Source organism: Erythrolamprus reginae, chromosome 1, assembly GCF_031021105.1.
Source record: "Erythrolamprus reginae isolate rEryReg1 chromosome 1, rEryReg1.hap1, whole genome shotgun sequence".
Lineage (NCBI taxonomy): Eukaryota > Metazoa > Chordata > Lepidosauria > Squamata > Dipsadidae > Erythrolamprus > Erythrolamprus reginae.
In genome coordinates this window covers 357,907,308-357,922,114 of record NC_091950.1, presented here as the reverse complement: position 1 = coordinate 357,922,114, position 14,807 = coordinate 357,907,308, and the positions used below count along the sequence as shown (strand labels likewise).

At 40.4% G+C, this 14,807-nt stretch overlaps 1 protein-coding gene across 1 annotated transcript in view; it reads left to right on the top strand.

The window, feature by feature from the left end:
* The window catches only part of STUM (stum, mechanosensory transduction mediator homolog), a 47,107-nt gene extending 39,358 nt beyond the window's left edge, over nucleotides 1-7,749 (top strand). The window contains exons 2-3 of the mRNA XM_070734321.1: nucleotides 16-195; nucleotides 6,180-7,749. Of these exons, the coding sequence (XP_070590422.1) occupies nucleotides 16-195; nucleotides 6,180-6,217 (218 nt within the window). The 3' untranslated portion in view covers nucleotides 6,218-7,749. The remainder of the gene's footprint in view (nucleotides 1-15; nucleotides 196-6,179) is intronic.
* The last annotated feature ends 7,058 nt before the right edge of the window (nucleotides 7,750-14,807 follow it).

Here is a 14,807-nt window from a genome sequence, read left to right as displayed (position 1 = left end):
ACTTCCTTCCTACAGGGACATTTGTATCAGCTTTCACAGTATTATGTGGAGCCCGGACGGATCTCCCTGACAGACACATTTGTTGTGTGTTCTGGTTGAATATTGCAGCAGCTCTGATTCAGATTCTCACAGCAATTGTGATGGTTGGCTGGATCATGAGTATATTTTGGGGGATGGACATGGTCATTCTTGCCAGTAAGTTTTTGTTCATTTTTGTTTGTAATAATTCTGATTATTAAGAATTAAAGTGAGCTTGTAGGAAGGGGGATAGAAGTGGGTCCTAGTTAAATCAAATAGTTATCTAAGAGCTGAAAACTCTTTTGTTTGTGTGAGTTGATACCTTGATGGAATCTGTTTTCAGAAACAGGCTAAAAAAAAATAATTGCTTCCTTCACTTTTTCCCTAATATTTCTTTGAACAAAAACAACATTAGGATATAGAGAACAGCTTTTGTCATGTGGTGACCTCTAAAACCACCCCAACCAAGTCTACGGAGAAGGGCGGCATACAAATCAAATAGATAGAGAGAGAGAGAGAGAGAGAGAGAGACAGACAGACAGACAGACAGACAGACAGACAGACAGACAGACAGACAGACAGACAAACAAACCACTATCCTTCACATTCTACTGTACTTGTTCCCTATACTAGTCTAGCAGTTGGCTCTCAGTAACCATAAATGGTGCATACAGGCAATCACAATTTATCCATTTTTTGAAAAAAATAATCACTTTGGCCCTCTCAATTACCAAAGGAATTCTAGGCAGTATGCAGCAATATAATAAAAATCGCATTGTGACCAGGGCAGCCCACTCAAAAAGAAAATGACTCGTGAGTTTGAGAAGTTTGATTTGAACTTGCGAGACATTTTCTTTTAGAATGCGCGGCCCTGGACACAACACTGTGGAACTCGACAGAGGTACCAGTACAAGTGTCAGGTAGGATGCACGTCCTACTCCCTGCAGCAAAAAAAGCACGTTCCCTGGGATTGCGCACTTTCCTGGCATCACTCCGCATCTCCCCAGGGGGGCATGCCCTACTATTTGAGAAACACTGATCTATGGGATCTGGAGCTTGCTAACTCTATAATATTTACTAAATAACCAAACCATAGAAAGAAAAAGATACTCATATAGGTAACTAGACCCCAGCTAGATGATGGTGTCAATTAGCAGGTTGAATTGCAACTGGAAGCCAACTGGTAAGCAGCGCAGCTTGTAAAGTAGAGGTGTCACATGGATGAAATAGTTTGCATCTGTAGCTACTCAAGCTGCTTCATTCCCATGGCAGCTTCCAGGAGCAACATCAGCATGTTGAGCATGTTGCAGCAGTACTATCTAAAACCTAAAAGACTATGAGAATGGCCTCCCAAATCAGAAAAGAGAATAACTGGCTAATCAAATATATTTGTGCAGATTGCTCTCTTAGCCATAGTTGCCACTAACCCCCCAAATTCTGCATAAGTTACTGCAATGCAATTGAGAACTAGGGTAATATTAGAAAATCTCTAAAACAGCAGATTCTTGCATCATCAACCATTTAGTGCCGCTAGGCTTGTGAAGAAAACTCAAGAAGGCTGAGAATGAAAACAAAGTATTTCAAAACATAACTAATAAAGAGCAGATGGTTGTTTCGGTGTCAGGCTTATCTGGGGAAAAAAGGGTGGTTAGTGCTTCAGTTTCACAATCTGGGAAAAAAAGGTTCAATAATTCAAGGATCCCACCTTAATGAATTCATTCCTAAATATAGGTAGGAATTTTCCTTATTTGGTTTCCATGGTTCTATATTCTAACCCCTTATTTCCTGACAATAATTAAAGACATTTTGAGTGACTCTTGCTTCCCTGGCTACTAAGTACTGGGCAGGTGTGAACCTGATCCTGTTCCTCTACATCCAAATCCAACATCCTTGAGGCACTAGGACAGTGATGGGGAACCTATGGCATGGGTGCCACAGGTGGCACATGGAGCCATATCTGCTGGCACGTGAGCTGTTGCCCTAGCTCAGCTCCAACATGCATGTGTGTGCCAGCCAGCTGTTTTATGGCTTGCACAGATTCTCACAGAGGATTTGAACTGAGAGGGGCCTTGTCATTACTGTTGTGCCCAGTCCCATAGGTAAACGTATTCTGAGCCCAGACACATTTTATTAATATCCTAAGAAGTTGCCAATTTATAATAATCTTAGTTGGGAACGGTTATCACATGATTTAAAATTTGATGGTTTTAACAATTCTATGATAAAAAATACACTTTTAAAAACTCCACCAGTTTAATGCTAACTCCTTATATATAGGATAATTTTCCTCCCTCTATACAATACAAGGCTGAGAATGAAAACAAGATGTTTTATCAATCTGTCATGTTCTCTGTTAAATCCCCCCCCCCTATGCTAGCTAATACAATATATTTTGATAGCATATTTAATCCATTAATTCCTCATTTGGATTGCCATTTTAATACTTTTTAGCACTATAACATTATTTTGGAAAGATAGCAATTAGAATTGTACTTAGGGTACAAAGTATGGTCATATTGTATTAAATGAAAACATTGTGATGTTGACAGTTTTATTTATGATATTATCATTTTTGCTTTTGTGTTGAATAAAGATTTTAATTTATCGGATCCTTACAAACCCAGGGTTATTTTCCTTCTCAGATTCTCTCAATGTATATTCTAGAAACAAATTTAAATTCTTGTTAATTAAGGATTTGCCAAAGAAAAACAGCTGCTTCAAATCTAAAATACCATTCTTTAATAAAGAGAGAGTAGCTAATCACCGTATTTATGCTTTTCTATTTTGTCCTTTTTTGACCAATTTCTTATAATTATGGCTTTGTTTTTCTCTTTTATGTTTCTTTCACTTCTTCTGAATGATCAACCAAGTTTCACAAGGTATGTTTTTTTCTGATATTTCCCTCCACAATTTAATCAATTTAAAGATAAACACTTTTCCTCAGGGAAAATGTTTTAAACACTAAACTAAGCCTGCATTCTTAAATTGATTTAAATCATAATGCAATTGGTTTGTGTGGGACTTAGGATATTGTGAACAATATTACTAAATCATTTTTAACTTTGCTAAAAGTAATTTATTCAGTAAACCATGATAAAGCAAACCCTACCATAATACACATAAACTCCATCTTTAAGTCATTGGCCAGAGATCACTGAGGACAATGATTGCATTGTATGGTTCGTAATGATGGGTTTTTAAAATGTTTTGTTTTGTTTTTAAATATTGGATTTGTATATTGTTGTGAGTCGCTCAGAGTCTCCGGAGAGGGGCGGCATACAAATCTAATAAATTAAATTAAATTAATTCTATGATCCACATATTTCAATTTCTGAATCTCTGAACTAATTTTGCTTCTTCACATTATGAAGCTTGAAACAAACAGCTTAAGCTTAAAGAAAATCATATTGCAAGGGTTAGAAGCATGGGGGGTTTGAGACATCTTTCCCCCAGGCTCCTTATAATTTATGTTTGGTATGTATGTGTTGTTTGGTTTTAATATGATAGGGTTATAGTTATTTCTTTTAATATTAGATTTGCGCTACTATAATATTGTTTTCATCATTGTTGTGAGCCGTCCCAAGTCTTCGGAGAGGGGTGGCATACAAATCTAATAAATTATTATTATTATTATTATTATTATTATTATTATTATTATTCAGAAAAAAATCAGCAGAAAATTTAGGTGGACAACCATTTCATGAAATATCTGTGCAGGGAATTATTTTTTATATGCTAAATGTTGCATTCAAATATGTCCATTCCTCCAAATCTAATATTAATTTGCTTTCCTATCCAATTCCACTTAAGTATAGATATATACCGGGATGCTGTTGTACCTGACACATATAATAATGGCATTACTTGTAAATTAAATCAGAACTCCTTTTTTCTGTAATTTCCCCACATCTGATTTATAGGCCCAGACAAAACCAATAGCAAAAAATAAGTCCTATTAAAATGTATTTCCTTGAAGTGAGTAACAATTGAGCACAATTCTGAAGGGAAGAATATGTGCCAAGCACATACACAGTGTCCCTCTGAGCTTCTGTCCTCATTTATCAGCATGCAGGCTAGAATGCAAAATATGTGTCAGCTGTTATTTACATGATGTTCCTTGTATTAACAGAAAAAAAATATCCTTAAGCTGTACAGTGATACCTCATCTTACAAACCCCTCGTCAAACAAACTTATCGAGATACAAACCCGGGGTTTAAGATTTTTTTGCCTCCTCTTCCAAATTATTTTCACCTTACAAACCCAAGCCGCCGCCACTGGGATGCCCCGCCTCCGGACTTCTGTTGCCAGCGAAGCGCCCGTTTTTGTGCTGCTGGGATTCCCCTGAGGCTCCCCTCCATGGGAAACACCACCTCTGGACTTCTGTTTTTTTGCGATGCTGCAGGGGAATCCCAGCAGCACAAAAACGGGCGCTTCGCTGGCAACAGAAGTCCGGAGGTGGGGATTCCCAGCGAGGGGAGCCTCAGCGAAATCTCAGCATCACAAAAACACAGAAGTCCGGAGGTGGGGTTTCCCAGCGAGGGGAGCCTCAGCGAAATTGCAGCATCACAAAAACACAGAAGTCCGGAGGTGGGGTTTCGAGGACTTCTGGGTTTTTGCGATGCTGTAATTTCGCTGAGGCTCCCCTCGCTGGAAACCCCACCTCCGGACTTCCGTTGCCAGTGAAGCACCCATTTTTGCGCTGCTGGGATTCCCCTGCAGCATCACAAAAACACACAAGTCCGGATGTGAGGTTTCCCATGGAGGGGAGCCTCAGGGAAATCCCAGCAGCGCAAAAACAGGCGCTTCAGCTGGCAAAAGGGGTAAGTTTTGGGCTTGCACGCATTAATCGCTTTTCCATTGATTCCTATGGGAAACATTGTTTTGTCTTACAAACTTTTCACCTTACAAACCTCGTCCCAGAACCAATTAAGTTCGTAACACGAGGTATCACTGTACTTAAATTTATTCATGTATGTTTTAAACCTCCTTTACATGTAAGGAACTTTGGAGAAATAATGCTTGCTACTTCTTGAGACATAGTTATTCCAGACTCCTAGTTATGCCCCAGAATGTAGCAAGTAGCATGTGAAAACACCTTTAGAAAATGAATGGAAACACTATTGGCTGTGTAAATGAAGTTTTAATTTAATATATTATGCCATGGATGCAGCGCAAGGGTACTTCTTGAATGCCCTTAACCATTAATTCTCTAAAAACTCGGATATGTATCCTGAATAAAACCAAGGAAATCTTCTACATAATTCTTTTCTTATTCTTTCACGTTGTCCCGAAAGGCAAAAATTGCTTGAAATCCTTACCCTCTACCCAGGGTTGGGCAGCATCTGGAATGGCATGGAACGCCATTGCACCGGTGGAAATGAAACTGCGCGCGCAGCTTCGTCACCGCCGGTGGTGCACATGCTTGCACACGCGTGCACGTGAGATTCACCACCTCGCCCAGGAAGGACAGCAGCTCGTCGGTGAGATGACGTTGTGCCCGCTTGCCAGAGTCTCCCTGATGAGCTGCTCTCCTTCCTGGAACTCATCGGGGAGACTGGCAAACGGGCGAAGCGGAAGCAATGTCGTCTCCCCAATGAGCTGCTCTCCTTCCTGGTGGATTTCTTCCTGCTGGTGCCTCCTGGGTGGGACTGCTCCGGGCCATGATTCTGTGCATGCACAGGAAATTGAAAGGTGCATGTGTGTGCATGCATGCTCGCGCATGCTCTCCCCCCCACTGGAGCATTCTAGTAGGGCCGTGAATGGCCCTTTACTGCCTCTCCTCTAGTTATTTAATATCCATCCCCATTCACGCTTGTTTTTAATCAAATATTGTTATTATTATGGTTGCATTTATACTTTGCAAATCTAAGAGCTAAATAATTTTCAATAAAATAACATTGATAGAATTCCCGAGAGTCTCACTTTGATTGCTAATATTCTTTTCTACACTCTTACGCGCAATCACAGAAGAATATTCTCCTCCTATTTTGCATTAGCTTTGAGCAGTAATCCAAAATGTTAAGATTTATCTTATTGCTAAAACAGTGCAGATTGTTTAACCTTCCTTTTCCACCAGAAACTAAGATACTGTTGGATTCCAATGGAACCCAACAATAACTTTATTTCCATCTTCTTTCTTTCTTTTGTGTGTGTGGTTGAGTATCCAGCAGAGCGGAGGTGCAGATCAGCAGAGAGTGACCTTCACTGATCACCTGGACAGCTAAAACTGCTTATGGAGACTCTGACATGTGGATTTTAGAACTGGCACAGTCAACAATCCAGGATGCCAGGCAAGCCGTTCCAAAAAGTGGGAGAAAGCCACTGGTTAGGTAGGGAAATGGCTGAGGAGGAAGATAACATTTGAGCAAACATCATTGAAGAAGTTGCAATTTTTTCCATCTTATGGGATGAACTACAATGGAAATATTTTCACTTCCCTTGTGACGTCTTGAGGAAATGTCCTGATATAAATATCAAGAAGCAGAGGAAATATTGATAATGTGCAATGTATCAAAGTAAACATTTGAAGGGAGATTCCCCACCCACCCAAGACATTTTTCGGTGCAGGAAAGTTCAAGTTTCCTCTTGTGTACGTACTTGTGGGATTTTCTGGTGCTTGTTGAATAACTGTTTTCTGCAACCAATTTATGACTCTGCTTGCTGCTTTTGTAAATCCTGCCACTATTGCTTACCTGTTCATGCATTTTGCCACCTTTACCTTCCGAGTGCTGGAAAGAAGTTGTGAAAGAAGCAAGAATTTGGCTTTGCTAAATTTTATTATCCACCGTTACTTTTTACAGATGTTTTTATTCTTAAGTTGTGAAGACTGGGTTTTAAGAGATTATAATATAGAGAACATTTTATTGTGTACTATGAAAAATGAAAGAAGAAAAGAAGTAATCTTTTCTGCGCCTTCAAAGAAACTGTGCCAGTAAATGTTAATGTATTTTGGATACGTTGTGCATATAAATGATGGATAGTATTTGTAGCTGAACTGCAGTAAAGGTGTGATGTCTCTCTTTCCTAGTATATGTGCCCATAGGGTTAATTACAGGTAAAACAAGTTAATACTTTTAAGATACATACAAAAATAAGGCTGACAATATACTGAAGTTAACAGAAACAAAGCCCTGTTGTGGAATTTGTTGAGCAGAACTCTGTTGTGTTGTTACTTATACATTCCAAGACCTCATAAGAACTTAACTATTTTTGACCAGCATCCATTCAGATTCTTGGTTATGACTACTGGCATCCTAATAGATCGTGTGTCAAGGGGCCGGTGCAGAGGAAAGGTGTGTGGTTCACCTATTTAAGGGCCCTGGGAGGCGGACGTTCCCAGCGCTGACTTTACATCAAACAGACTTGCTTAACCCAGATTTTGCTGACTGCTGTTTTGCTGCTGAAAGACGTCACTGCATCCCAGAATCCAGCTGAATAAACCCAGTTTGCATTCAAATGTGTGGCATTTTTCCTACTGGTGTCGGTCCGGAGCTTCAACCTTTGAATCATGATGAGGAGTCCAGTCCAGAGCGTAGATCTTTAAACCATGATGAGAAGAGTTTAATAGACAGATTTCAGTCCTTGTTTTAGCCACGATGACTTTGGTTCTCTTGCTTTTTCAGCCAAAATGTCATTAGCTTCTTTTGAAAGAAAAAAAAATAGGTGTCTCTGTTTGAAAATCATTAATGCTGCCTGAATGGTAAAATAAACGCATAATATTGTGAGTGAAACATGATGCTTTTTTCTGTCCAGGAAAAATGCTTTCAAGAGCTGGAAGTCAACTACCATTAAGTAGGTTCAAGAATTCTGTCGATTATATGACTGCTAAACTGTGACTTTTTCCAGCTAACACTTTAGACAGCTAACAACATTCCACAGACACTGGTCGGTTTTTCTAGTGCCAGATTTGAATTACTGCCACGGTATTCAAAATATTCATTGCCTATTATTTTAAATGTATTATTGGTTTGCTACCCAGCTCTGATTCAGTTAAAACGCTTAATGGAAGTATCTTCATGGCATCGGACCAGAATATCTCCGGGACTGCCTTCTGCCGCACGAATCCCAGCGACCAGTTAGGTCCCACAGAGTTGGCCTTCTCTGGGTCCCGTCGTTTGGTGGGACCCAGGGGAAGAGCCTTTTCTGTGGCCACCCTGACCCTCTGGAACCAACTCCCCCCAGAGATCAGAATTGCCCCCACCCTCCTTGCCTTTCGTAAGCTCCTTAAAACCCACCTTTGTCGTCAGGCATGGGGGAACTGAGATATTCCCTTCCCCCTAGGCCTATACAATTTATGCATGGTATGCTTGTGTGTATGTTTGGTTTTTTAAATAAGGGTTTTTAAAAATTATTTTAAATATTAGATTTGTTACATGTTGTTTCATTATTGTTGTTAGCCGCCCTATGGAGAGGGGTGGCATACAAATCCAATAAATAAATAAACAAGCAAACAAACAAATAAATAAATAAACATCTTGTCATAAATGAAACAGCTGACATATGCAGAAAAATCTAGGAATCTGCAATTTTATCACATAAAACAAGGTGGGGCCAATTCTGATACTGCAGCCCACCTTCCACCAGGTTTGTGAAAACTCTAATTGTAATTCAGGTAGCCCTGAAAAGCTGTGCTATCTCTGTGCCTATGACAAGGGGGAAAAAGGCACTGTGGAGGCATTGGCTTGCATTGGTTGTTAAATTCCCTCCCAATCAAAGTGGATCCTGGGTGCTGTGCTGTAATGTTTGTTAGAGTTGAAAGGGACCATGCAGGTCATCAAGTCCCACTCCCTGCCTGAGCAGGAAATCCTACAGCACCCCAGCCAAATGGTAGTCCAATCTCCTCTTGAAAGTGTCCAGAGTTGGGGAGTTCACAACCTCTGCAGGCAGGCTTTTCCACTGGTTGATCATTCTGACCGTCAAGAAGTTCTTCCTTATTTCCAGGTTGAATCTCTCCTTGGTCAGCTTCCAGCGATTGTTCCTCGTCCGGCCCTCTGGTGCCCTGGAGAATAGAGTGACCCCCTCCTCTCTGTGGCAACCCCTCATATACCTGTATACTGCTGTCATGTCCCCTCTGGCCCTCCTTTTCTCGATACATATGGTGGAGCTGTAGGATGAGGATGTGCCATGCCTCACATGACAGCCAACCTGACCCTCACTGAACCGGTTGCTAACGTACTTGAATGAATCCCACCACTGTGTAGAGGTTATGGCTGTCCATAGCCTTTGTAAGTGAGCTTTTCAACATAACAAGAACAAGTTGAACTCTTCCTTGCAAATAAAATAGCCACCTCTTTTATTAAGCTCAGCCACTTTTCTTTAACCCAGTGAAGTCACTGGGCAACAACCCAAATATACTTCATAAGGAATAATCACAAATATCCTTTTTAAAATTCATCTTATCTTTTATTTTTGCTTGTAAACAAAAAAATCTAATTAATCTCTTGCAGTAAATCAAGGGGAAATTGTTTAACTACACCTTCAAGTATCACGGCATTGCCACAGATGGATTGACCCACCAGCCTCAATTTCTAGTCCTTAATGGAACTGCATCTACATGGAGGGAAACATGCAGTGAAGTATCTCAAGGTTCTGTCTTGAGTCCCGTCCTCTTCAACATCTTCATAAAAACTGGTGCACCAGTTGCGGCCCTATTTGGACAGGGAGTCATTGCTCACAGTCGCTCATGCCCTTATCACCTCGAGGTTCGATTACTGCAACGCTCTCTACATGGGGCTACCTTTGAAAAGTGTTCTGAAACTTCAGATCATGCAGAATGCGGCCGTGAGAGCTATCGTGGAGCTTCCTAGATTCGCCCACGTTTCTACAATACTCCGTGGCCTGCACTGGCTGCCAGTCGGTTTCCGGTCACAATTCAAAGTGTTGGTAATGACCTTTAAGGCCCTTCATGGCATTGGACCAGAATACCTCCGGAACCGCCTTCTACCGCACAAATCCCAGCGGCCGATAAGGTCCCACAGAGTTGGCCTTCTCCAAGTCCCGTCGACAAAACAATGTCGTTTGGCGGGCCCCAGGGGAAGAGCCTTCTCTGTGGCGGCCACGGCCCTCTGGAATCAACTCCCCCCGGAGATTAGAACAGCCCCCACCCTCCTTGTCTTTCACAAGTTACTCAAGACCCACCTATATCGCCAGGCATGGGGGAATTAAGACATCTCCCCCAGGCTTTCTTATATTTTATGTTTGGTATGTATGTGTTGTATGGTTTTTAAACTGTTGGGGTTTTTTACTGTAATTTTATTATTAAATTTGTTCCATTGTTATACTGTTTTTATTGTTGTTGTGAGCCGCCCCGAGTCTTTGGAGAGGGGCGGCATACAAATCTAATAAATTGAATTGAATTGAATTGAATTTTATATGAGGGGAGGAAAGAGGAACTCATCAAATTTGCAGACAACACCAAGCTGGCAGGAATAGTCAACGCTCAAAAAATAGGCTAAGGTTCCAGTTACGATCTTGACACATCTGAAAACTGGGCTCTATCAAACAAAATGAAATTCATTGTTGAGAAAAGTAAGGTTTTACACTTAATCAAGAAAAAACAGGTAAAGAATAGATGATACCTGGCTCAACAGCAGCAACTTTGAGAGTAATCTGGGAGTTTTGTTGGATAACCTCTTAAATATGAGCCAGCAGCGTATTGCAGCCACCAGAAAGCCAACATACTCCTAGACTGCATTAACAGAGGGACAGAATCAAGTTCATGTGAAATGTAAGCACTGTATTATAATGTCTTGCTAGTTGGAACCAGTTTTGGTCATTACAATGTAAAAAAGATGTTTAGACACTGAAAAGAATGCAAAGAATAGCAACAAACATGGTTAGGGGACTGAAGGCTAAAACATTTGAAGAATGGTTGCAGAAATTGGATATGTCCAGTCCAATGAAAAGAAGGACTTGTGGTGACACGATAGCAATCTTCCAATATCTAAGGGGATGTCACAAAGAAGAAAGGGTCGATCTATTCTCCAAAGCACCTGAAGACAAGACAAGAAGCAATGGATGGAAGCTAATCAGCAAAACAATCAGTAGAATAGAATAACAGAGTTGGACGGGACCTTCTAGTCCCGTGACGGCGAATCTATGGCATGCATGTCACAAGTGGCACGTGGAGCCATATCTGAGGGCATGCAAAGCCCTTGTCAGCTCCATCATGCAGGTGTCTGCTGGCCAGCTGATTTTTGGCTTTCTGGAGGGTGGGAAGAGACTTTTTTTGCCTCTTCAGGCTTCAGGAAAGCCTCCGGAGCCTGTGGATGGCAAAAAAAACAGACACAACAGGCCTAGTGGAAGTTCTAAAATGCTTCTCTCCTTGATTAGTTTCCACCCATTGCTTCTTGTTCTACCCTCAGGTGCTTTGGAGAATAGTTTGACTCCCTCTTCTTTGTGGCAAACCCTGAGATATTGGAACACTGCTATCATGTCACCCCTAGACCTTCTTTTCACAACATTAGAAATATCGGGCTCCAGCAACCATTCTTCATATCTTTTATCCTTGAGGCCCATAATCATATTTTTGTGGAGCGGCTGGCATTCAGAAATCGTGGGAGGTTTTTAAGAAGAGATTGGACAACCACTTATCTGAAATGGTATTGGATTTCCTGTTTGGACTAGGTAGGAGATCTCCAAAATCCCTTCCAACTTAATTATTCAGTACTGTTCTGTTTTATTCGTCATGGTATAATACATTCATTACTCTTCATGCTGCTTTTATTTTGTTGTAATTCTAGTAGTTGGGATTGTATCTTGTCTGGGCTTCAGTAAGGCATCCCCATGGAATAATATTGCAGAAAAACAGTACATTATCCACGTAGCTGATTAGTAAGGAACTTGTGGAAAACCAAATGGCTCTTAAGATCAATACTTTACTGCCAAAATTTAGTTCTTTCCTACCTTACACTTTTAAAATAATAATAATAATAATAACAACAACAACAACAACAACAATAATAATAATAATAATAATTATTATATTAATTAGATTTATATGCCGCCCTTCTCCGAAGACTCGGGATGGCTCACTTCACCTCCTATTGTGATTAATGAAGCTTTAAAAATTTTAATCATTCTGACTTTGGTTGGCTAATATTCTATTTTAAAGTCTTATAATTATATGCTTATTTAAAATAAAATCTCCTTCAAGAATAACTCAACTTCTGGTGACTTTATGAAGATATCCATTGAGTTCCCTTGGCAACAGTAAAGAGACAGTTCCCCATTATAATCTTCCAGGATGTTTCTCACCTTCCCTGCCTAGCCTACAATCCCAGTTTTTCCTGGTAGTCTCAAATTTTAAATTAATCCAACCCTGTTTACCTTTTAAATATATAAGGTAGATGCTGCCACCTAGCGGAGGATATGCTTATTCACTTCTGTATTGCCTCATGTTGAATAGATTTGTCTTGTTCTTGAGGGGAAGCAAAGTTTATCTGAACTACAATTATTTGATGGCTATTGATATCTCTGTTTTAAATTTATATATGCAACCTATGGACTTCAGTTGTTGATTGTTCTGTCGGGCTCTCTGGTAGAATCCTCCCAAAAGTTCACAGGTACAAATTTCAGACACACACACGTTTGAAAATTCAAAACAATGTTCTTTATAATGAAAATTCACTTAAACTAAGCCCTCTTTTTGTATAGCAAAGAGCATTTGTCTCCAAACAAACTGGTAATTTGTACAAGTCCCTTATCAGTTCTGTGATACTTAGCTTGCAGCTGTGAGGCAATTCACAATCCTTCTTTCACAAAGTGAAACACACTTTGCCCTGGTTTAGTTTCAAAGCGGGAAAAATCAGCACACAAAAGGTCAAAGTCAGCAAGGCAGTCACGAAACACAATGATCAGATAATCCTCCACAATGGCCAAACCCACAGGCTTTTATTTATAGCAGCCTTACTAATTACCACAGCCCCACCCAACCACAGGTGGCCTCATTTTCTTTGGTAATAATCTCTCAGTTGTTGTTGCCTATGCATCGCTCTCCGCATGCGTGGCTGTATCATTAACTCTTGTTCTGAATCCAAGGAGGAGCTAGATAATTGATCTCCCTCTGAGCTGTCTGCCACACTCTCCTCCTCCCTGTCACTCATGTCTTCTTGGTCAGAGGAGCCTTCATCAGCAGATTCCACCGGGGGGGGGGGGCAAAACAGGCCTGCAGCATGTGGATGTCTCCCCAACATCCACAGTCCTAACCACAACATTGATGATCTAAATTCCCCAACCAGATCAGCTAGCATATGAGTACTCATTCTTCAGAATTTGATAAGAAATTTTCACTAAAAGTTCTTTAATTTTATTGATGTTTAATGTTTATTCCTCCTATTTTCTAAACGCTTTCTAATCTACCTGACATAAACATAGAAGCTTCCCTCCAGAATCAAGGAGGGATGTAAGTCAACCCAACACCTCTTGAGGAGCATTAGGGCAGGAAGGAAAGCCAGTTTTGATGGTCCTCTATATCTGACATCTCAAAGTTCCTAACCTCATTATTTTTAAAATTTCAATTAACTGAGAAAGAATTAGAATTTAAAGTTCAAAGTTTGTCATTTCATTTTATTTGTCCCCTTGATTTTCAGAATATTTTAATAGATATTTTATCTATCATACCAGTTTATACAAGTGATGCCCTTTTCACAAGGCAACGCTATCAACCATTGTGTTACAGAGAAGGTATTGGTTAACAAAACGGAGATTTTTAACAATTAGATGAACTTTGCAGTGGCAAAACCCAACTCAGTACGTTTGATAGATTCTTTTATTTTTATATATCCATTTTATTAGTTGCTTTGGGGGATAAAAGAGCGTTCCAAGCTGTTCTGCCGGGCTCTCTGGTAGGAGCCTCCCGAAAATTCAAGGGTACAAATTGCAGACACACATACGTTGGAAAATTCAAAACAATGTTCTTTATCACAAAATTCAAAATAAACTAAGCACTCTTTTTGTATTGCAAAGAACACTCGTCCCAAAACAACTGGGTAGTCTGTACAATTTCCCTTAAGCAGTCATTAAGTACTTAGCTAGCAGCTGTGAAGAAACTTCACATCCCTTCTTCTTCCAAGGAAGTTAGACACACACACACACAAACACACATGTTGCTCTGCTTTGGTTTCAAAGGTGTGAAAAATCAACAAAGTCCAGAAAAAAGCAACACACGATTCCTGAAGAACTGCGATCAGATACTCTTTCACAACTGCCAAACCCACACACTGCTATTTATAGCAGCAGCCCTAATTACTGGAGCCCCACCCAACCACAGGTGGCCTCATTTTCTCTTGTAATAATTCTTTAGTTGTTGTCTCCTATGCATCACTCTACGCATGTGTGGATGTGTCATTAATTCTTGTTCAGAATCCAAAGATGATACAGATGATTGCTCTCCTCCTGGGCTGTCTGCCAAACTCCCCTCTTCCCTGTCATTCATGCTGCCTTGGTCAGAGGAGGCTTCATCGGCAGATTCCATCTGGAGCAAAACAGGCCTGTGGCATGTGGATGTCTCCCCCACATCCACCTGCACATTCCTTGGGGCAGGAGCTGGGGCAGAGCTAACCACAACACAAGCAAGCTTAGAAATCACTAAAGGCAAGTCACTGAAACTAACACAAACTCGCAAATGAGCATTCTTGTGTTGCTTTGTAAGGAATAAACATATGACATTTCTCCAAGGCAGGTTCCACAGATCAGAGCAAGAGAGATACCATCAAAAATTGTATGTAGTGGAAAATGTACTTTTTGTATAATGACATCAGCTAGAATGAAAAATCAGTAGATGTCTGAA